Source organism: Rhinatrema bivittatum, unplaced genomic scaffold (assembly GCF_901001135.1).
Source record: "Rhinatrema bivittatum unplaced genomic scaffold, aRhiBiv1.1, whole genome shotgun sequence".
Lineage (NCBI taxonomy): Eukaryota > Metazoa > Chordata > Amphibia > Gymnophiona > Rhinatrematidae > Rhinatrema > Rhinatrema bivittatum.
Window position 1 is genome coordinate 68,328 of NW_021820947.1, and position 23,819 is coordinate 92,146.

Sequence of the window (23,819 nt, forward strand, 5' to 3'; positions counted from 1 at the left end):
TCTCAAAGCAAGCCGCAAGACAGAAGCAGGCCGCCCGATCTGAAAATATGGGACCTTGATGGAGAAGCTGAGGTAAATGGCCAAGTTTCAAAGGGTTGCCCACTGCTAGATTGATTAGATCCGCACAACAAGGCCTCTGAGGCCACTCTGGAGTGACCAGAATCACGTCTCCCGAATGAACTGCCACCTGATGCAGGATCCTGCCCACCAGCAGCCATAGTAGAAACACCTACTGCAGAATGTCACGCGGCCAAGGAAGAACCAAGGTGTTGACGCCCTCTGCTCCATGGTCTCTTCTGTGACTGAAGAAGCGTGGTGCCTTGGCATTTTTCTGAGTTGCCATTAAATCCAGGCCGGGCTTGCCCCACCTGCCACAAATGAGAGCCATTACTTCTTCCGACAGCTCCCACTCTCCGGGATCCAGCTGTTGACGGCTGAGAAAATCAACTTGAATATTGTCTGTCCTGGCTATGTGAGAGGCTGCTATCAACTGTGGATGCCACTCTGCCCTCTGCCTTAGCTTCTGAGCCTCCAGAGCCACTGCTAGACTCTTGGTACCACACTGCCTGATGAATAAGCCACCGTCGTTGCATTGTTGGACAATACTCTGGACAGCCACGCAAGAGGGGGAGAAATACACATAGTGCCAAGCGCACTGCTCTCGTCTCCAAGCAGTTGAAAGACCAAGACACTTCCTCCACTGACCACTAACCTTGCACCAATTGATCTTGACAAACAGCTCCCCAACCGGAAAGACTGGCATCGGTGGAAACCAGTGAGCACTGCGGAACCTCCAAGTCATCTCCTTGACACAAATGGACTCAACCAAGCCACCATGAGAAATTGGATCTGGCTAACTCTGTAAGTAGCAGTGGAAGCTGAAAACTGCTCAGACAATGGATCCCACTGGGACAATAACGCTACCTGCAGAGGTCCCACATGAGCAAACGCCCAAGGCACGAGCTCAACATGAACACCATGGAGCCGAGAACCAGTAGATAATCCCAGACCATGGGCATGAAGCGTGTTCCCAGAAATTCCAACACTTGCAATGGGCCAGGGTGACTCTTGGACCAATTGAATACACAGCCGAGTGACCATGAATGCCGCAGCACCAGCTCCACTGCTTGTCTGCAACGGGTCTCCAACTTTGCCCGAATGAGCCAGATGTCCAGATACGGGCACACCAGCACTCCCTCCTTCCTGAGGGGCTATGCCACCACCATCACCTTGGTGAAGGTCTGTGGGGCCTATGCCAGCCTGAATGGCAGGGCGCAAAATTGAAAATTCATGCGAGGATGTTGAACCATAGAAAACCTCTGATAGTCGGGCCATATTCCTATATGCAAGTATGCCATGGTCAGATCCAGGGATGCCCAGAACTCCCCCTTGCGCACTATTGCAATAACTGAGCTGAGAGTTTCCATACGAAAACAAGGAACCTTGAAAGACATGTTCACCTTCTTCAAATCCAGAACTGGACGAAAAGTCCCTTCCGTTTTTTTGGAACCACGAAGGAAATGGAGTAGCTCTCTGCCCCATGTTCCTCCACTGGGACAGGAACGATAGTTCCCAGCATCTGAAGACAGACGAGGGTCTCCTACACCGCATCTCTTTTTTGCATGGATGCGCAAGGTGAGACCATGAATAGAGCCCTTAGTGGACGCGCAAACTCTAAGGTGTAACTTTGCCTTATCACGCTTAAGACCCCCAGGTCCGTAGTGATTTTGGTCCACTCCTCGTAAAATGAATCAACCGACCCCCTAAAACCATGATGGAAGAGTGGACCGGCATTGCCACATTATATGGAATGGACTCCAGCGCCTACCTGGCCAGAGCCATCTCTGTTTGGCTTCCTGACTCGAAAGGATTGGCTCCAGAATTGCTGCCTTCCTGAGGCTTGATTCTGGGTTTCTTCCAAGGATCTCCCCTGCCGAAATTATCGAATATTTCAAAACCGAGAGCAAACAGAATAGGAAATTCTCGCACCCTTAGGCAACTTGAGAACCTTATTCTCTTTTAGATGTTTTATCAGCTCCTCCAGAAGCTTTCCCTTAAAGGGCAACTTACCTAACTGGGATTTGGATGAGACAGCCACAGATCAGTTCCGCAACCAAAGGTGTCTCCTGACTGAGACCATCGACATCATTGTCCTAGAGGATGTCCTGATGAGGTCATATAGCACATTCACGCCATAGGCTACCGCAGCTTCCAGCCATTTCGCCTGCTTAACCTCCTGGGAGGAACGGGGCTGACACTTCCCAGGCAGGAACCACCCAAACCCGTGCTGCCGTTTGGATCCCCCTGCGAGCAGTCCCGAACTGCATTCTCCCCCAGAGAGGCAGCAGAAGCAGAGACAGTTTCAGGAGAGCTGCGCGCACGACTCTCCACACGCGGCACATTTACTGTCCTGTGGCATGCCGCTGATGCCCCGATGGCAGGAGCCCATCGCTTGAGGGAGGAAAACCGGGGACCTAACGTCCACGACTGCCAAGCCCTGCTGTCAGCTGCACTCCACCGCCAAAGCAGCAGGAAGCTCTAACAAAACAAAACTTTTTTTTTTTTTTTTAAGAAACTTTACTGAAAATAAAAGCAAGGCACTACCCTGGTGATGAAGAGCGGCAGCAGTCTCCAGTGTCCCCTTCTGGAGGTGAGGGAACTGGTTCCACCAGATTTCAACCTCCGGCGACCAAAGGACTGAGCAAGCTAGGGTCCCCAACCCCTTGCTCATTCACCTCAATACCAGGAGGGATGGCCCCACCAGCCTCCTGGGAGGATTCACCAACTTTTCCTGTCTTTTTTTTAACTAGCACAGACTGCAGGTTTTGCACCTCCACCAGCTGCTGGAAACAAAAATACTGAGGGACTACAGGTGGCACCTCGGGTTATGTTGCAGCGTCAGTTAAACTTTTTCTGTCTCCATCTGCTGGAGGGGAGGCAAAACGCAGGAGTTTGGACTGATCTGGGTACTTACAGGGAATAATTGATGCCTTATATGATTAAATGTTAAAATTGTGTTATTTAAGTGTATTAAATTTTATGTTGTATTTCTATTGTTTTTTTTTACTTTATACCACATTTATGTAGATGATTGGTTTTCTACCTTAATATGACATTTTAACCACAGCCATAATAAACTCATTGATAGTTTAAAACCAAGGTTATAAAATAAAAAGGTTCGAACTATGAAAGAAAACAGAAGTGCAATGTTACCCCCCAAATGCAAATTAGGAATTATGAAACAAAAAACTGGTTTTGGGAAATGCACCTGAAACTACTGCGCCTTCTTCATCTATCACCGTAGGAAGACCTGGAGGACCAACCTCGCCGTGTTCACCCTGTGAAATGGAACAGGTTCAGTTCAGTCTTTTGGCGACCTGACAAAATTAAGAAATGAACACAGGATCCTGCCTGGTACTTGCGTCCTGGATTGGCCAATATCGGAGACAGGATGCTGGGCCGGATGGACCTTTGGTCTGACCCAGCATGGCATTTCTTATTATTCAAGTATCCAGAAAGTCGTGGTGCTGGAAGAGGTCAGATTAAGGTCCACTTTTATTGTGCGCATCTATTGATAAACAAGGGGTTCAGGAGTGATTCGGGTAGGAAAAAGACAGCGGCATGGGCCCTGTTCTTCACTACACAAACCAAATACCTTCAGCCAACTCATCTAGGAGTAAAAACCTGAAAACCCAACATAACCTCATGCTTTCACTATAAAACTTCCTCATCAGTACACCAATAAGTCATGTTTCTCCTTCCCTGTTCTTGTCACCACTCTCTCTGGATAAAAACGGAGAACAATGGTGAGATCGGAGGAGGAGAGAAATAGGAGGGTCTGGGTGCTAATTTGCAATGCATATTCCCCTGTACCCAGAATGAGAGACAGCCTAAAGGGGCAGACAGCAAAGCCAATTTGAGCTGGGTGGGAATATGGGCTGCATCAAGCTCACGGGGCAAGGGTTTCAGATATTATTGGTGGCGGAACAGTTTTGCTACATTCCTCAGTTAATAGCAAAAAGACTAAGAAGTGACCTTCTGCCATAGAGGTCAAGCCTGTATAGCTGACAGAAGGGAGATAACTCTGCCTCCTACAGTAAAGGCTAAGGGAAAAGAGTAGTAAAGATCAGAGATAAAGAAGCATAGGCAGGGACAAACATCCTTAACTGCTGACATCTACGGCGTCAAATGAGACGTCCGAGGGTGACAAGGGAGCAAAACGCGAGTATCAGACCAAAGAAAGAGGCTCTAAGGTTTTTAGAAACATAGTAGGCAGCTCCAGATGTCCAGAGCCATGAACAGTCTGGTTCTCACAATAAGCAAAATATGCAGATTAACTGGGGTCCGAGGTCAAATGCATGCAAATGTATCTGCTGAATATTCCCCGTGGATATCTTGAAAGCTGCCTACGCTTGCACTAGTTAGCAGATGGTAGACAAAGGCCAGGTAGGCAGAGAATATGGTGACGTGTGCATTATCAATATTATCACACATTTATCTATTAAATTAACCACCCAAAAACATCTTTACATTTATAAGAGAATTTATTTTCATCCCTGCTTGAAAAGTAAACACTACCTTGCTTCCCGGACTTCCCTCAAGTCCAATAAAGCCAGGAAACCCAGGCTGGCCCTGCAATACAAAAGAAAAGAGTTACAGTAAACATTAGGAGAGAATAACGTTATTATTCTATAAACCTGCTCTATGACAATACAGTACAATTAGCTGTAAGCTTTTATAATAAGCACATCATGTCTATAGAACAGCTGATATTAATAAGGAAATATTCTGACTAAAGGCTGCAGAATGGGACAATTGTGAACAGGGGCAGCTCAAGGCAATCTGCTGCCCGAGGCGAAGGATGAAATGCCCCCCCCCCCCCCTCTCATGGCCCGGTGCAGGTGAAATCTGGTTCACAGATCAACTACAATTCAAAACGTCTTCCCGCCCAACGAGATTCCAGAATTTAGCCAAACTAAAGATCCCAGCACCCAATCTGACTAAACTCTCTAGTACAAAAGAACGATCTTTCATCATTGCTGGATCAACAATATGGAACACCATGCCCTCTGAGTTACGCCAGGAACTCTGTCACAAAAAATTTAAACAAAACCTTAAAACCTGGCTATTTAAAAAAGCCTACGGTACTATCAATGATCTGAATCCTCAACTACTCTTCCTATCCGCCACAATCTCTCATCTATTGCTGATATTCTATTAATACAAAGTTATATCCTGTATTGTATTCGTTCAGTTACCTTGTTATATTGTAAAGCGCAATGCTGAATTACTGTTTGAATGTAAACCGAGGTGATGTTATTTACGTACCCCGGTATAGAAAAATCTATAAATAAATAAAATAAATAAAATCACTGAGGGCCAGGGCAGGGGGAAGTGACTTGCCCAAGCTCACAAGGAAGGGCAGTAGGATTTGAATCCTGGCTTCCCTTGTTTGCAGCCACTGCTCTAACCACTCAAATTTTTGCCCTGCTATTTTTTTGTTCTCAGTCTTTGGCGTCCACACTAGGGGGCGCTGGAGAAATATTTAATGGGGCAGGGTGGCCTTTGGCTGCCTCACCTCCTGGGTCTAGAAATAGGACTCCTCCATTCCCTATTGCCTGCCTCCCACCCTTCTCCAGGATCTGCCCCATGGGGATGTGAGAGGTTGGTGAATGGTGTGTGAGAGTGAGTGAGTGAGTGTGTGTGACGCACTCTCTCTTAGGGCTGATACAAGGGTATTAAATGCCCCAGACAAACCTTACAGCCTCTCATTCCCCCTTCTCTCCCCTCCCCACAAAATTAAAATTTATGCACTCTTTTCAGTTTTAAAATTTATTAAACTTCCCCAACCTAAAAAGGCAGATTGCACATGGAAAATAGACATTCAAAGTGCAATCTTCTGAAGTAAAAATATCACTTACAACATATATATTATATAGGCCTACACTGCAAAAACACACACTTTCACTAATAATAGTTTAACAGACTTAATAAACTTCCTTTCTCATAGTAATCAAGGTATTTACTGGATCCCATTTGGTATTAGGCCTATGATAAAGTGCACTGGGTGTGGGATTCGCCCAGAGAAAGCCAGGAATAAACTGAACTACAATTCCAGTATAGTAAGCCTTCCACATCATAACTACCAGCACTTAACCTATGGAAGAACCCTACTGCAAATATTACACCAGGCCCTAAACACCATTACCCCTCCTATTAGGAAAACAGATTAAAGCCAGGTTGTTGTAAATCCCTACACAGAAACTACATGCTGGCAGATACCTAAAGCCTTAGTCACACAAGCAGAACACAGATAGACTCTCACCAGATACAGAATAAAGAGATCATAAAATATAAACTGAAACGTGCAGACAAAACTGAACTGGAAATCACAAGAAGCCAAACTCTGTAAGCAATGCAGACACAATCAAGAAATATAAAACATTAAACAAATCAATAAAAAGAATGTCAAATCTGCTGATAAATTCAGCCAATTAAAAACATCTATAAAAATGTTTAAAATATTACCAAACACTAACAAAATATTTCAAAACAGCAGATACATCACATCCAATAATTAAAACTAACAAGAATAAAAAAAAAATCTCCCACTCTCCATATCTGGGAACTTTAGATTTCCAGTCTTCCTGAGATTGTCGTAGATTGGAGGAGGGAGCACAAACTTTAACCTCTCTCACACACATATATACAGGTACTCTCACATACACACATACCCTTCTCATATATATATAAACAAACACACACATACACACATATATACACAGACACATACACAGACACACAAACACTCATATATACACAGACACACAAACTCTCATACATAGACACACCCTCTCATATATACACACACACATACACACACCTTCTCATATATACACACACACACACACACCTTCTCATATATATACACACACACACACACCTTCTCATATATATACACACACACACACACACACCTTCTCATATATACACACACAGTCACATACACACCCTCTCATATATACACACACCCTCACATATATACAGTCACATACATACCCTCTCATATATACACAGTAACATACACACCCTGTCATATATACACACACACACTCATATATAGTCACACACATGCACCCTCTCATATATACACAGACATACACACCCTCTCATATATACACACACACTCATATATAGTCACACACATGCACCCTCTCATATATACACAGACATACACACACCCTCATATATACACAGACATACACACCCCCTCACATAGTCACACACACCCCCTCTCATATATACACAGTCACATACACCCCCTCTCATATATACACAGACACATACACACCCTCTCATATACACAATCACATACACACCCTCTCATATACACGCACATACACACCCTCTCATATATATATACAAGGTCACATACACACCCTCTCATATATATACAAGATCACATACACACCCTCTCATATATACACACACAAACACCCTCTCATATATATACACACACACAAACACCCTCTCATATATACACACACACAAACATCCTCTCATATATATACACACACACAAACACCCTCTCATATATACACAGTCACATACACACACACCCTCTCATATTTACACAGTCACATACACACCCTCTCATATACACAGACACATACACACACACCCTCTCATATTTACACAGTCACATACACACCCTCTCATATATACACAGACACATACACACCCTCTCATATATACACAGACATGCATGGCCCCTCTTCCTTTTTTTGGATTATGTTCATCTTGCAGAGAAATACTCGATTTTGAATGTGGGTTTGGATTGAGAATCAAAATTTCAATTTTTTTGCCTCTTTTCAATATGTGCCCATCTCCCAATCTGAAGAATCTGGTCAGTTTGAACAGAGTCCTCAAATATTAAACAATCCCCTAACCCTTGCACGAGTGCCATCCAGTCCTGGGGCCTTATTTACTTAGGTCAGTTCTTTCTTTAAAATGCACCAGAAACAAATCACCCCTCCCTTCTCTTCCACATACATAAGTTTGCAATCTGGACCTCATGAGAAATATTGCACTAGCCATCCGTACAGATCTGTTTCAGTATTATCATTTACTCTTTTCTAAATTCAGGATATTTCAGAATTGTTTCTAAAGATTTAGTACCTTTAGTCCTGGAAATCCGAACGATCCATCCACACCAGGAGGGCCCTGCAGGAGAAAACATGTACATGCATGCAGCCATCAGAAAGTTAAGTTTGAGAAAACTGGTACATCAAAGAGTGTCTTACCTTTCAAAGAAAAAATAAGCAGAATTTATTCAAAATAAATTCATTCCTTACCCGAACTCCTGGCCAACCAGGAATGCCGGTTTCTCCTTTTTCTCCTATGCCCCCAAAGCCCTGGCGGGAATTAAGCAAAGTTAAGGTTGTAATGCAGAGATCAGGGCGTGCCTGGTATCAGCTCCTGCACATGGCACGGACGCAGCAGTCACTTTCCCTTTAACAAGCTGGCTCTGAAACACAGCACCTGGACTCGGCTTCTGCTGATGACAGGGACTGGGGGCTGCTGCACAGGAGGAGACAGAAGCCCAGCGCTCGCACAAGAAAAGCCACAGTCAGCGAGCGAGTCCTTGCCGCGGGGACGGCACTGCAGGGTTAGACTGGAGAGCCAGGGTCAGGGCCAGAAGGATGCGGCCTAGGGGAAAGGGGAGACTGGAGTGGCCAGCGGAGCCCCTTCCTTGCTGGCCACCAAGGAGAAGACTGCGTCCCAGCCGGTGCAGGCCAATTGAGCTGTTCTTGCGTCATGAAGATGCGGAGGCAGCGCTGGCAGGTTTAGATGGGACGGGAAGGGCTCTGCCGGCAATGCTGCCATCAGCCTCTTCCTGGAGGTCAGTGGGATGGGCTCGGCCAGCTACCCAGGCTCTCCTTTATGTCTGTGTCCCCGAGAAATCATTTTCGGCAGGCTCAGCCTTCCCAAGCATCAGCGACCCCTACGGGCAGGACTCAGGGAGCTCAGAGCAGATTGTGGCCACCCAGTCATTGATAAGCAAAGGAGGGTGGAGTGGGAGGACAATAAAAATGGGGGGGAAACCCATGGGTCGGTTCCGATGGAGCTGAAAGCCCAAAAGAGGCAGAAGGAAGGTGCTGGGCTAACGAGTTTTTTTTGAAAGGCGTTTCCGCTTTAGCCACAGAAATCGCCTTTTACAAAACCGCCCTCCCCGTGCGTGGGTCATTCATGCACGCAGGGGCCCTCAGCAGGTTACATTTACTCGCAGTGGGGGGACTACCACATGTACAGGGTGTGCGGGTGCTTTTACTGCTACGTTCACTTCGCAGCCTGGTGCAAAGCCTGAAGTTAAAAGTTACCCGCAGACTTTGTACCTGTGCGGACAGTTTTCAAATCACCCCCAAGTTAGCATGAGAATTGCTACATGAAGGATAAGTGGTGGAAATTGCTACATGAAGGATAAGTGGTGGAAAGAGAAATCTACAATTGTGTGAAGGACTTGGCCGCTGCATTTAGACTAAAAAAAGAAAGGGGGGAAAGTTCATTCTTGTGTAGATTTCTAAACTTCCTGCCAAGCAATCAAACTCAGGCCATATGATGCCACCTAGTGGCCACATGAAGGACAAGCATCAACAAGAAGGTGCTTGCAGAACCTGGCACCTAACCGCTCACTTGTTCAGTGAGGGCACGGGCAAACATAGATGCATTACACGCTCCAAAAACAATGCCTACAGCGAGCTACGGTTAATGGGTTAAAAAATCAGGTTATTGGGGGAAAAAATCAAACAGAAAGTAAGCGGCCCAGAGGAATGCACTTAGAGGCCAATGCTCAATAGACCATTTACAGCACAAGTTATTCTGCTACAATTAGCGGATAACATCCCGCTGAATATACTTTCTAAAAGTTATCCGGCTACTCTGCAACCTAACCAGCTATGGATGAATATAGTCACTTAGATTTTAAAGTTATCTGGCCTCAAGCGGCCAGATAATGTGCTACATAATAGGATATCTTTAACGATAATCGGCTAAGTAGCGCCATCAAAGGTATTAAATAAAGAAAGCGGCCATCCCCTCCCTCGGCTGCCCCCTCCCCCCAAATATCTTTAAAAGCCCTGTTGGGTCATGCCTTCTTCACCCTCTCACTGGCCCAGATGCAGAGACTGGAGACATCTAGGCCATGATTTGGCCATGAAGTCAGGGATGAATCATCAGAGGCCCGGGGCCAAAGGGCACCAATTTCATCTCTGGCATCTGAAGGACGTGATGAACTCCCCTTTATCATCATCTCTGGCATCTGAAGGACGTGATGAACTCCCCTTTATCATCATCTCTGGTCTTAGGCTCAGCAGAACAATCTCCCCTTCTTACTCCTGTCATCATTACATTAGACTCCATCTGGTCAGCCTTGGCCTTGCTGGAGAAGTCCATGTCTTTGCTTGCAATTACTACCTCTGACATCTCATCAACATTTCATTCCCAGGCTACAGTTCTCAGGTCCTATGTGGAGAAATTGGGGGTTTTGGAATAACAGACAACTAAGATATCAAAAGTTAAATTGGGTCTAGTGCAGGATAAATTGGTTGTTCACCAGAGGCTAGAGAGTCATGAGAGAGAAAGCAGAGTTGCTTACCTGTAACAGGTGTTCTCCGAGGACAAGCAGGATGCCAGTCCTCACACATGGACGACATCATCAGATGGAGCCCAATCAGGAACTTTCATCTCAAAGATTCTAGAGCTTTCAAACATGCCCTACTGAGCATGTGCAGCTGTAGTTATCACCCTGCCCCCTAGGCAGAGTCCCTCAGTCCATGATACAACTCCCAGGGGAGGAGGGCAAGTTTTGTGAGGACCGATATCCTGCTGTCCTCGGAGAACACCTGTAACAGGTAAGCGACCCTGCTTTCTCCAAGGACAAGCAGATGCAGTCCTCACACATAGATGATTCCCAAGCTATAGGCTGTCCTAGCAGGAAAAAGCAGGGAGCCCCACAGTGCCAAAAGCACCACTTTTCTCCCTTTTGGCTATTAGGTAGCTAACCTAAAAACAGGTCTCTAGCATTGGGCCAGCCACGGTGTCTGTAACAGCCAAGGAATACAGTAAGACTTGGCCATTCTGATCAGGAACAAAAGTTTATTGGATGCAGATCCGGCACTGCTCTCTACATTGGTGGTGGGGTGGAGGGGAATTAGGGCTGGAGGGTACTGGAAGCCAATAGTAACAGGTGGGTGAGAGAAAAAGATTAAAAAAAAAAAAAGGATAAAGTGCGTAGCTTGCTGGGCAGACTGGATGGGCCGTTCGGTCTTCTTCTGCCGTCATTTCTATGTTTCTATATTTATAAGAGTTCAAAATAAACAAACAACAAACAAAACTCTCTCACCCTGCTTTAAACATCCAAGCAGTTCATACGTACACTATTCAGGCATCCCATGGGCTTGACACAGCTTCCTGGGACCTCTCTAACCCCTCTCTAACTCTTCTGTAATTTCTACGGAAATTGCAAAAGTGCTGGTCTCTTGCCTGCAAAATGACAATAATGTGAAGTCACAATATTAATGTTCATAGCTGCTTCTTCACAGTGTGGACAGTCCCGGGCGAAATGGCTGCTTTCTCCATAAGCAAAACATGGGGGGGGGGGGAGACTCCTAAAGTTAGGTATTCAGAGGTATTCATTGGTTAGGTATTCAGAGGCTCCAGCTGCTTCTAGCAGCTGGAGCCTCTGAATTTTAGGATCTCCACGGCCTCTACACCCGTCCCCTACCTTCTCAGGGGATGTGGTGTCTCCGGCATAGCGTGAGCCTGGTAGTAGGCCTTGGCCATCTTTAAGGTTGTTGGTAGACCCACTGCCACATAGGCCATCCAAGGCCATCTAGGAATTGCTCCAAGAGAACTGTCTTGGCAACCTCTTTGCCAGTCAGTCCTCGACTCCTTAACTGTCAGACGGGGTAGGCTGCCACACTAACCAACGGAAGAACCTCAGTAAAAATGGTCCAAATGACCGCTGCTGACATCCCCTAATACCCACATATTCTGGCCTGCAAGGAGGTCCATTGATTCAAAAGAAGCAAGGCTCCAGTTTGGTGATGGACCTGCAAAGGACAGAGTCCCAGAGGCTTCCTCCACGAAGGGGATTCAAATGTAAGCTAACACGGGAGGGGTCGAAAGACATAGTCCTCTTCTGTGGGAGAGGAAGACTCCCAACACTACTCTCTTGGTACCCATGCCCATATTGGTTTGACCAGGAACACAGTCTTAGATCAGTCTTGTGCTTGCAATTTACAACCTATTGTGCTCGCCACCAAGGAAAAACACACACCCCCATACATTACAAGCAACTGGAAGAATAATGCCCTCTGCTTTAAAAGCACGATGACCAGTACTTGTGCAGCAGTACCCTGTCCTGCAGATCTTGGAGCACATACACACCCCATCGTCACGCTTGTGGGTAGAATCCCACGGCACAGCAAGGACCGAGCACCACCTGTTAGATTTGGTGATTGCGCACTGCCTAAAAGCAATCAAAGAGTGTGTGATGACACTCTCCTCCCATAGCATCCCAAGATGCGAAACAAACAGGGATATCTTGATACGACAATGGTGGTCCTGCTATCTTTGACCTGGCTGTGCACAATGCCGGACAGAGAGAATGCTGCTGCAGTTCTTATAACAGTCCATGGTAGTGGGTGGGATTCTGTGGCATCACCTCATGGTACCCACAGTACCTCATAACGCTCCATGACGCTGATCGCAGCCCTTAAAATGGCATTGTGAATGGCTCACTGCCATTTCCGTTGCATAACAGCATAAGGGAAAACCATATGACTGATGATTGTGGATATTGACAAATGTTTTCAACAATTGCTTATATGTTTGAATGTGGGCAATGTTTTGTTGACTGTTCAATGTTCTCAATAATTTTCTATATGAAATTCATGTTATGTTTTGTTATGTTTTATGTTTCTCAATTATTTTATGTATGTGTTTATTGTAAATCGCCTTGCCCATTTGTGAAAGGCGATTAATACATTTTAATAAAAATGAGAAATGAGAAAAATTGTGACCGACAGTACTCATGGTGCTCTGCAGTGATGTCTTGAGTCATTTGACCATGTCCATGAGTATGCACAGTGGCAACAGCGCCCTCAGTGTCTATAGCATTCTCGGTGCTCACCAGCAATGGATTGCATCTTTGGCACCAAACAACATTGCGCCCAGGGCTTCGAAGGCATTTGATTATGCCACAACCGCTTGACATGTTCAACGGCACACAGTGCCATCGATGGAACTCCCAGGTTCCTGTGGATGTCAATAACCCAGTGGCACCCATGGTGCCTATGGCACCTGAATGCGCTGATTTCTCACTAACACCGATGGACAAAACATTTTGAGGGCCGACGGCATCTGTGAAGACCCCAGTATCCAAATGAGTCAATGATCTGGCAATACCGATGACACTCATGGAGCTTGAAGGTAAAGACTCTACAGTATCAACGCGCCACTGAGTGCTCCATGCCAGCCGTCACTGGTTTCCCAAAGGAACCAATGACGGCTGGCATCGACAGTTGCTCTCAGATCCCCTATACTCAAGGGCGTCGATGTTGTGAGCTCAATGGCACAGCTCAGGACACCCGACAGCATCAGCATCCACGGCACCTGATGGCAGTTTACCATTGATGGCACATCATGATGCCCCTTAGTGCCCCATCATGACATGATAAAGGGGCTTATTGGTATCACAAATGCTTGATAGCCTCAAGGGCACCAGACCATGGTGCACCCTCAACACTTCGGTGCTCAAGGGTGCCTCATGTCGATGGTGACCCCGGCACTCGATGGCACTGAGGCTGTCCAAGCCCTTGTTGCTCAAGGGCTACCGTGGTGTTTCAGCATCCTCAGGAACCCTGTGCCTTGGTGCTTGACAGTCACTATGACACTGAAGGGCTCTCGTCTCCAGCCAAAGTGCTCAACGGCATGCACGGTGCTCGATAGCATCCTGGTCAATTGCCCTTATGGTGTCAAGGGCTGCCACGCATCTCAATGGTATTGAGAGCTTCACAGCACCTCGATGGCATCAAGGGTGACCATGGCGTTCAATGGCAGTCCTGGTCCTTGACGCAGTCCTGACATCAATGCGTCAGAGCATTGGTGTGTTGTCAACAGATACCAGGCATGGCACCAAAGGTGCAGCTGGCCTGCCCAGGTTCCTGCTCACTCTCCCTCACAAGGAGGCTGCACTGCCATCACTGGCAAGCAGGAGAGTAGGGTACGTTGACCAGGGTTGCTATCCATGGAGACTAGTTCCTTAGAAATGTGGGGAGGATGAGCTCTCCACCCCACAGGAATGGTGCGGTCCTCGACCCCTTCACTGTCAGAGCCTTCATTGATGCTGATCAGTCAGTGAAACAACATGGAACTAATGTCCGGGTAGAACTCAGGCAAGTCCTCAGGCTCAGTGGCCTACTCGGATCACACACTCGGACTGCATTCTGTCAGTGCTGTCAGCACTTGACAAAGACACAAAAACAGACAGAGCAAGGAAAGAACACAGAAACTGAGGCGCAGGTGCAGTATTTATTTACTAAGGAATGGAATTAGACTCTGCCAGGCTGCACAGTGACTAAGGCCCACCATGTGGCTGGCAGAGAATTGAAAGAAGAGAAAAATAAAAATAAAACTATCGTAAAGTAAAAGAAATAGAAAAACAGCTGCAGGTCCAGAAAAAAATCATAACAAAAAACTGTGAAGATAGCAAATCTGAATACTGTGACCACACGGCTCTGTGGAAAAAGAGACTGAGAGACTCTGCCTAGGGGACAGGGTGATTACTACAGCTGCACATGCTCAGTAGGGCATGTTTGAAAGTTCTAGAATCTTTGAGATCAAGGTTCCGGGCGGAGCTCCATCCCATGATGTCACCCATGTGTGAGGACTCCCATCCTGCCTGTCCCAGGAGAATTCAACTAGACCACATAACCTCTGGATTTCCCTAAGCTCTCTTAACCTCTCCTTTGGGTCTTTCTAAGAAGTATCTGCAGGAGGTTTGGGGTTTTTCTGCTGTGGTCATTCAACCAGACAATAAAATATATTTTCTGCTCCCCCCTGGTAAGAGACCAGAAACTCAGGGAAAAAGAGCCCTGGTGCAGAATTTAACGTCAGATAGCCTGGACTTGGGAGATTTCTTTGGATGAAGAGTCCAGGAAGGCTACACTGTTGGTTTCTTTTGTTTTTCTCCAGGACTGAGATACAGTCCTTCATTTCTTCTTTTATAACCATATTTCTGGGCCATAAAATAGGGATTAATCCAGACCTGTGTAGAACTACTCAGGAAGAGAGAGAGAAACGTATCGCTATGAGACAGGAATCTCTCCTGCTGGGTGCTGCTTTCCTGATTAGATTTCCCTGTCCATGTTTGCTTAAAATTCATAATTCCAGATGTGGGGATTTTTTTTTAGCCTTCTCACTTATGGTGTTTTTTAGATGCTAAGAAAGTGAGACCAAATTGATGGTGGGGTTTCTCTCCTTTTGTACATGTGCCAGTTCTTAACACAGAAACATAGAAATGACGGCAGAAAAAGACCAGTCGGCCCATCCAGTCTGCCCAGCAAGCTCCCACACTTATCTGTTTCACCGACCACCAAGTTCAGGGCTCTTGTTGGTAACTGTTTGATTCGAGTTTCCTGCCACCCCTGCCATTGATGCAGAGAGTAATGCTGGAGTTGCATCAAAGGTGAGCATAAGGCTTATGGTTAAGGGCAGTAACCGCCTCCTCAGGCAAGTTACCCCGATGTTTGGTTACCCAAACTGCACAGATCCATGCCTTGTTGGATGTTGCCTGAATGCAAATCCTCTTTTCCACATTTCTGTGTTGTGTTTAGTGAGGAGCAAAGCTTCCCTCGCTCAAATACTTTTCTTTTTTACTTTTACCTTTCATGGATCCCTCTCTCTATTACATTGTGGCCTAAATATAATGAATTATTACCTCTCTCATTAATTTCACTTCTGTTACTGTTTTCTTATTTTGCTAATTCAAGTTTATGCTTGGTGCATTTTTGATAACAAATATAAAATATATTATAGACATATATTTTTTAATTATATCTAAGAATATTCATAAATGAAAAAATCTATTGATTTATGAATATCCTCCATCTACCCTCACCAGTCGTTCACTAATAAGATTGTATCAGAATGTGACCTGACCCTCTAGGACAGAGGTTCCCAACCCCGTCCTGGTGACCCCCAGCCATTCGGGTTTCCAGGATCTCCACAATGAATATGCATGAGAGAAATTTGCATGTTATGGAGGCAGTGGATGCAGATTTCCTCTCATGCATATTCATTGTGCATATCCTGGAAACCCGACTGGCTGGGGGGGTCCTCAGGACAGGGTTGGGAGCCCCTGCTATAGGAGCCTTGCATTGCTTGAGCTGTTTGGGTCATTTTCCTTTCTCATTACTGAAATTCTGCTATAAAAATGCTGCATAATTCTGCACAGCGTCCACCCATTCCTTCCCCTGCACATTTCTCCCCTCTTGTTGAATCAGTAAAAGTCTGCTCCTTTCCAAGAAGGTCTTTGACAAGTGAAGGAAGTTAAAAGAAAAACCTGTGGACTCTGCCAATATCATTTGACTATCCCAGGAATAAATTATTCCCGCCTCTTCACCTGAAATGTGTTAGGACAGAAAAAGGATGAGGGCTCTGTTTAAAATTAAAACCAAAAAAACTGCACTTCCATAACTGATCTAAAATATGTCTGAAGCCAAAAGAGAATGGATCTTACCGGAGAACCGACGGGGCCTTGAAATCCAGGGTTACCTCTAGGGCCTGAGTCACCCTAAAACGAGGGGGACAAATTCAGTAAAAGCACAAAATCAAGCAGACATCAATCCACAGCTCTCCCTACACGAATCCCAGCGTGGAGAGAGAGAGAGAGAGAGAGAGAGAGAGAGAGAGAGAGAGGGAGGGAGGGGAGGGAGAGAGAGACGAGAGAGGGAGAGGGAGGAGGGTAGAGAGGAAGGCTTCATTGTGACGGAGAGGGACGAGTTTTAGCGAGGGACGAGGCAGTGTGACGACGAGTGAGACGGGAGGAGAGACGAAGAGCTATGAGAGGAGAGGGAGGAGGGAACGAGAAGGATGGAGGGGAGAGGGATGGGTGGAGGGAGGGAGGAGAGAGAGAGGAGAGAGGGAGAGAGGAGGAGGAGAGAGGGGGAGGGAGAGAAGGAGAGGGGGAGAGGGAGGGGGAGAGAGGGAGAGGGAGGGAGGGAGGGAGGGAGAGAGAGAGAGAGAGGGAGAGAGGGAAGGAGAGAGAGGGGGAGGGAGAGAAGGAGAGGGAGAGGGAGAGAGAGAGAAGGAGAGGGGGAGAGAGAGGGAGGGGGAGAGGGAGAGGGGGGGAGGGGGAGAGGGAGAGAGAGAGAGGGAGGGGGAGGGGGAGAGGGAGAGGGGGAGAGGGAGAAGGAGAAGGAGAGGGGGAGGGAGAGAGAGAGAGAGAGAGACCTGGAGTGAGCCAAGCCAGCGCCCCCGCCTGTTCAGCAGCCTCTGATATCCCCATCCCTGCCAAGCCACTGCCAGGCCATCATATCCCCCCCACTGCACTGCCGTGTGCCCACTCCTCACCTGGTCACAGCAGTGCCCCCCATCCTTCCCTCCAACCTGAGACATCTCGGTCTTGCTTTCCCCGCTGGCCACGCCACAGTCTTCTTCCCGATCCCTTACCAGCGGGCACTACCTCCTCCTGCCCAGCTGTGGCCTGCAGGCAGTGCCACTTATGTCACTTCAGGGGGGGGGGGGCATGGTAAACTGAGTGGCAGAAGGTTGGGCGGGGGAGGGGGAAGAGGTAAAGGGAGCGAAGGGGAGGAGGGATGAGTGGTAAAGGGAGAGGAAGGAAGGGTGCATTATAAAAAAAAAAAAAAATACCCTTTCAATTTTAACTGCCATGGGGAAAAGCTGCTACCCCCCCACCGCATGCAATGGAACAGACCAACTATTATTCTGCTGCATCTTGCAACGCCTGTACCAGGATTGATTTATGTGATTTACATTCCGCTTTTCTACGTTTCATACGAGATGGCGGGGCGTGGTGTCAGTCAGTTGAACACTATTTAATCTTCCAGTTGTATGTAATCAATGGAGTATTGCTTAAAAAATCCTTCACCCCTGCTATGCAATGACAGGTAGCAGTTATGATGCCTCCGTCAGCAGAACTTCGGGATTGGGAATAAACTCTCATCAAGATCGTAGCTCAGTGTGGAAGAGAAGAGAGAGAATCTAGAGCTTGGGAACACGCAAACGTTACCACTGGTGCGTGCGGTGCAAATGTGGAACGTTCCTGAACGTTAACATTGCCTTTCAAAGTTTCCAAAACCCATGGCGCTTAGCATTTCACCACCATTCACAGCTATGTCGCTGGTGGTGAAGGAAACCCATTATATACCGTCCTCCATTCTAAATGTAACCCTACCTAGAGGGTTCCTGCAGTTAGAGCTGAACGAGTTGTGTGTGTCTGTAAGGAGGGGTAAAAGGAGGATGCAATAGGCATCGCCGCAGGCTGAGTGATGGGGCGAGGTGGTTAGGGTTGGATAGAGAGCGAGATTCATTCCCCCTATGGGTAGAGGCCTTCACAGGCATCTTGAGGAGTAGGGAGGGCTCCTGAGGTGCCTGCGATAGAAGTTGTTTGAATTCACCACTTGCACAGAGATTCCTAAAAGCCACCCGGAGACAGAAAAACCCTGAGGTTAAGGGGTGGAAACTCCTCGATAGGAAAGTGCCATGGAATGAGTATCCCTGAGAAATCGGTTCTTCAGACAAAATGGCTGCCCTCCAGGCCTTGAGGCTAAGGCTGTTTTCTCCCCTCTCCCTCTGTCTCAAAGAAGGAAGTTGAGGGCAGAAGAGTTTGCCTGTGTGGATTCCTGGGAGCTGTATTTCGCTGTTCAGGTTTCTGAAGAGTTGGATCACTAGATTGTGTTTGCTGTCTTGGATCTACAATAAATTCTAGTTTCGAACCAAACCTCAAGTGTGGAGATTGGACTTTGACGACACCGGTACGTCTTCCCCTGGGCCTCCCTTGAGGACTGCGACTGTTCTTGGTGTCAGATAAAATTAAACAATGCAAAGCCGTACACACCTTAAAACAGCGATACCGTTCTCCTGCAACTGGGCTTAATAGGTGGGCATGCTTTACAGAAAAGGGGCTAGCGCATTCGAGCGCACAGCAGCCATCGAGCCCCTCACCATGCCCTACCCCCCACCTTTTCCAGAACACGCACCGGGAACCCGTTGCTTCCACCCCATCCCTTCTGCAAACCAAAGGGCACAGAACAGAACTGTTTATGTCAGCCTCCTCTTTTCCCATGGACGCCAGCCAGGCAAAATAGTCCTTGCTGAGACAAGATAAGACCTTAAGTGAGAATCCCGGGACGCAGAAAAGCTGTTTCTGCCTGTAGTGCCACCTCGAAGAGGCTAGCCCTGACCAAACACTGGCCACCATGCTCCCAGGTGAACCCATCTGACGGATAAGATGCAGCCCCTGGGACAGTCCACAGTGGGTATCAGATTTATTTATTTATTTATTTATTTATTTATTTTTAATTTTTATATACCGGAATTCCTGTATACAATACAAATCAGTCCGGTTTACATGGAACGAAAAGATAGCCCTGGTCTGGGATGTCAGACCGGGGTTTTTTTACAAAGAACATTGAACAACAACATATAATACATTCATAATACAAAGAACATTGAACAATAACAATAAATCCTTAAATATTTTCGTAATTTAATTAAAATTAGGCCAATGGCATGTTGAACTTAAATTAAACGTAAGGTAAATTGAAATTTAATTTTGCATAAAATTGCATATTATTAACTGTAACACAGAATATTCCCAAGTTCAATCAGGATGCGGCGCTTAGTTACATTCTGGAGATTGGAACGCTTGCCTGAAGAGCCAGGTTTTTAACTTTTTTTTGAACTCTGGTAGACTGGGTTCGAGGCGTAGGTCAGGGGGGAGAGCGTTCCAATGGTGTGGTCCTGCAGTTGAGAGTGCTCTTTTTCTTAGTAATGATACAGATAGGAATGGACATGGACATGGTTGCTGGAGGGGCGAATAATGTGCCTCTGTAAGCGCTTCTGATGGGTCTGGAGGATAGGTGTGGACGAAGTTGATCAAGGAGATCAAGGAGATCTCCTTGATCTCTACATTCTGGAGATTGGAACGCTTGCCTGAAGAGCCAGGTTTTTAACTTTTTTTTGAACTCTGGTAGACTGGGTTCGAGGCGTAGGTCAGGGGGGAAGAGCGTTCCAATGGTGTGGTCCTGCAGTTGAGAGTGCTCTTTTTCTTAGTAATGATACAGATAGGAATGGACATGGACATGGTTGCTGGAGGGGCGAATAATGTGCCTCTGTAAGCGCTTCTGATGGGTCTGGAGGATAGGTGTGGATGAAGTTGATCAAGGAGATCAAGGAGATCTCCTTGATCTCCTTGATCAAGGAGATCAAGGAGATCAGATCAAGGAGAGTCACGCTCGCACTGTTAAGTTGGCCCCAGCAATTTCCGTGGGACTAATGAGGAACTTTATAACAGGCTGCTTTGTGTCTCTGCCAGTGTGCTAGATGCATAATTAGCTTGACAAACCTTTTCTCCTTTGATTCCTTTCGGAACTCCCATGAATTCTTCTGTCCCGGAGGAGGACGGTGGTCCCGGGTTCCCGGGCAGGCCCACGTCTCCCTTTTAGAAAAGGAGAGAAGAGCAGATTAAAAAGCTTTCAAGCTGCGGCTCCAGTTTTAAATACACAAATAAAACCATTTTGAAAAGCCAGGGCTTATAATCTGTCCAAGCCTGCTGTGAAGTGAGTTCTGTTGTTCTCTGATGGTTTATCGTAACCGTAACCCATGCCTTCAGGCCATTGTGTATCCTGCCAAATTGTATTTATTTTTTTATTTCCAAAATTAGTCCCACATCAGATTTGTTTACTGTAAAGCTCTTACTGAAAATCTCTGATACAAGACTACAAAGATGAATAATGTTGCAAAAAAAAAAAAAAAAAAATTGACAATGTAATTGCAATGTAAAGAACTGAAATTACAAACATTTGAAAAACGAGAGTTGGTACAAAAAAAATCTTACTTTCTCTCCTTTCTCCCCTTGGAAACCTAGTCCCATGTTCCCCTGAAGAAAAAAAAAGCAAAACAAATAAACAATAGTTTAATTACAAAGTACACTAAAATCATCCCATGTGCTGTTCTTACGCAGTAGAACTGGACTCCAGTTGTTAAGAATAAGCAGATCGTACACACAGGACACCACATTCAGAGCTGTCAGGCCAGGCTGGTCCTGCTGCTCGAGTCGCCCATCTGATGGGGCCGGTAGGGTTTGAGTGCGGCCATGAAGTCAAGGCCCCTTCAGTGACCACCATCCCCCCCCCCCCCCTCGTCAACCACACAGCACCACTGACAGAGCGATGGGAAAAGACCTTAGAGCCATCTAGGGCCAGCGCTCTGACTAACGAAGGGAGAAACTGCTGTGAAAGGGGAAAAAGGAAAGAAATGAAACTTATGTACAGTCAGGATAGCAGGCACTTACCTTGGGACCTGGTAAACCAGGAATGCCGGCGGGACCCTATAGATATATATTAAAAAAATGATCATATGTACAGTTTGTCTTTAACAGGCGAGGAGCGAATTTTCAAAAAGAGTTCTATGCATAAAACTTTGCAAATACGTGCATTCAGTATCCTCTACTTGTGTAATCACGGTCTAATAAACATCAAAAGTATGCACATACATTTCGCGTGCATATATGGGGGGCAGATTTTCAAAGGGTTACGAGCGTTAAGCCTGTCTTGCATAGGGGCTTGGCAGCGCGTGCAAGCCCCAGGATGCGCGTATGTCCTGGGGCTTAGAAAAAGGGGTGGGTCCGGGGGGCGCTAATTTCTGAAAGTAAAATGTGCGGCTTGGCTGCACATTTTGCTTTCTGTATCGCACGGGAATAACTAATAGCGCCTGCAACATGCATTTGCATGTTGCGGGCGCTATTAGGTTCGGGGGGGGGGGGGGGTTGGACGCACGTTTTGGACGCACTATTACCCCTTACTGAATAAGGGGTAAAGCTAGCGCGTCCAAAACGCGCGACCAATCGCGGGGTAACAGTGCGCTCCGCTGGAGCACTGGACTGTATCGGCCTGAAAGAACCATAAAACATGGCGGCAGATGAGGACCGTGATGCCCATCTCATCTCCCCATCGTCATTGTGCAGCGGCAACAAGTGGTGGATGGATTTAGGGCCCATGAGGCCTGGTGCAGAGGCGGCGCCGCCTGAGGTCCTGTCGCTGCGGTCCTGTCGCTGCAACAATTGGACTAGAGTTAGTTAGGAGGGGACGTAAAATGGGGAAACATGGCGCCTTCATATCTTCATGCCTCAGACTGGGGATGTCAGGATGAGTCCTTATGGGCCATGACAGAATTGCTAGCTTCTGACTTTCCGTGAAGTGCGTGACCTTTCTGTGACCTTGCCAGTTAGAGCAAGCCCTGGACCTGCTAAGCCAGCCCACGCGGAATTTAATTAATATGCAGCCATTCGTGTTGTTGTTAATGTTAAATCTGCACATAAAACCCAGACACCTTTAGCCAGTGGGAGGGTAATTTTGATAGGGACTTTGCAGGTAAATTAGTGCTTTACTCACAGACATGGCAGCAATACGCGTGTAAAATTACCTGCAGACACACTGGCGCTCAAACTTTAAAAGCCCTGCGTGCATGTTATAAAATGGGCGCGTCCACGTGAGCGCGCCAGGAACCGCATACACATGGAGGCGAGCGCGGACGTTTTAAAATCGACCCTCTTAATGCGCGCACTTTCACGCACGCAGGGGAGAGGCAGAGTCTGGGAGGGGTTGGAACTTTCCCTTATTTGAAAAACTATACATTTAATTTAATTTAAAGTCTTTTCTATACCGTCGTTAAGATAGATACCGTCACAACGGTTTACAATAAGGCACATAAATTAATGTTGCTAAATGTATTAAATTATATCAATTAAACAGGTGCCATGAAGTTACGGTAACAGTTCTATAATAAATATTATTTGGTGAGTGTTATAAATCATGTCCATTCCTATCTGTATCAGTTTTAAATACAAGAATAGATTAATAATTGTATCTTATCCTTTGGTGGTGAACAAAAAATTAAAAAAAAATAAAAGACATACCAGGTTCTTGTGGCCTGGATTGGCCACTGTTGGAAAGAGGATGCTGGACCCTTGGTCTGTCCCAGTATGGCCTGTTCTCATGTTCTTATTGATTAGGGTGATGTGTGTGGGAGTTCTACTGTCCGCATCCTACACTCCCCTGGGTTCTGTTCTCCATTCTCTTTGTGATAAGCTTGTTTAAAGAGTCAGGTTTTTAAACTTTTTCTAAAGTTTTTGATGTCTCTTTGTAATCTTAATTCTAAAGGCGCCCTTTTCCTTACTTGGGTTAGTCTTGCTGTTTTGACTGAAGGAATAGTTAGGAGAGCTTTGTTTGCTGATCTCAGGTTCCTGTGAGGGACGTGTACACGAAGGGCTGTGTTCAGCCATTCTGCTTTTTCGATATGTATTAATTTGTGTATGGTGCACAGTGTTTTGTACTGTATTCTTTGCTCAATGGGTAACCAGTGTAGTTTGGCTAGGGTTTCAGTGATATGGTCTCTTTTACCAGTCAGAATTCTTGCAGCAGTGTTTTGTGCTATCGGAAGTGGTCTTATCGTGGTGTATGGTAAACCTAGTAAATGTAAATTTCAATGTAAACTGGTACGATAAGACGCTAGTC

General features: G+C 46.3%; 1 protein-coding gene across 1 annotated transcript in view; it reads right to left on the reverse strand.

Annotated features, from left to right (window-relative positions):
- The window catches only part of LOC115082321 (collagen alpha-6(IV) chain-like), a 103,121-nt gene that overhangs the window by 57,935 nt on the left and 21,367 nt on the right, over positions 1 to 23,819 (reverse strand). Inside the window, exons 7-14 of the mRNA XM_029586555.1 lie at positions 21,599 to 21,634; positions 21,143 to 21,184; positions 20,651 to 20,743; positions 16,802 to 16,855; positions 8,355 to 8,414; positions 8,179 to 8,223; positions 4,579 to 4,632; positions 3,269 to 3,338 (exon numbers count right to left, since the gene is read on the reverse strand). Coding sequence (XP_029442415.1) covers positions 3,269 to 3,338; positions 4,579 to 4,632; positions 8,179 to 8,223; positions 8,355 to 8,414; positions 16,802 to 16,855; positions 20,651 to 20,743; positions 21,143 to 21,184; positions 21,599 to 21,634 — 454 coding nt within the window. The remainder of the gene's footprint in view (positions 1 to 3,268; positions 3,339 to 4,578; positions 4,633 to 8,178; positions 8,224 to 8,354; positions 8,415 to 16,801; positions 16,856 to 20,650; positions 20,744 to 21,142; positions 21,185 to 21,598; positions 21,635 to 23,819) is intronic.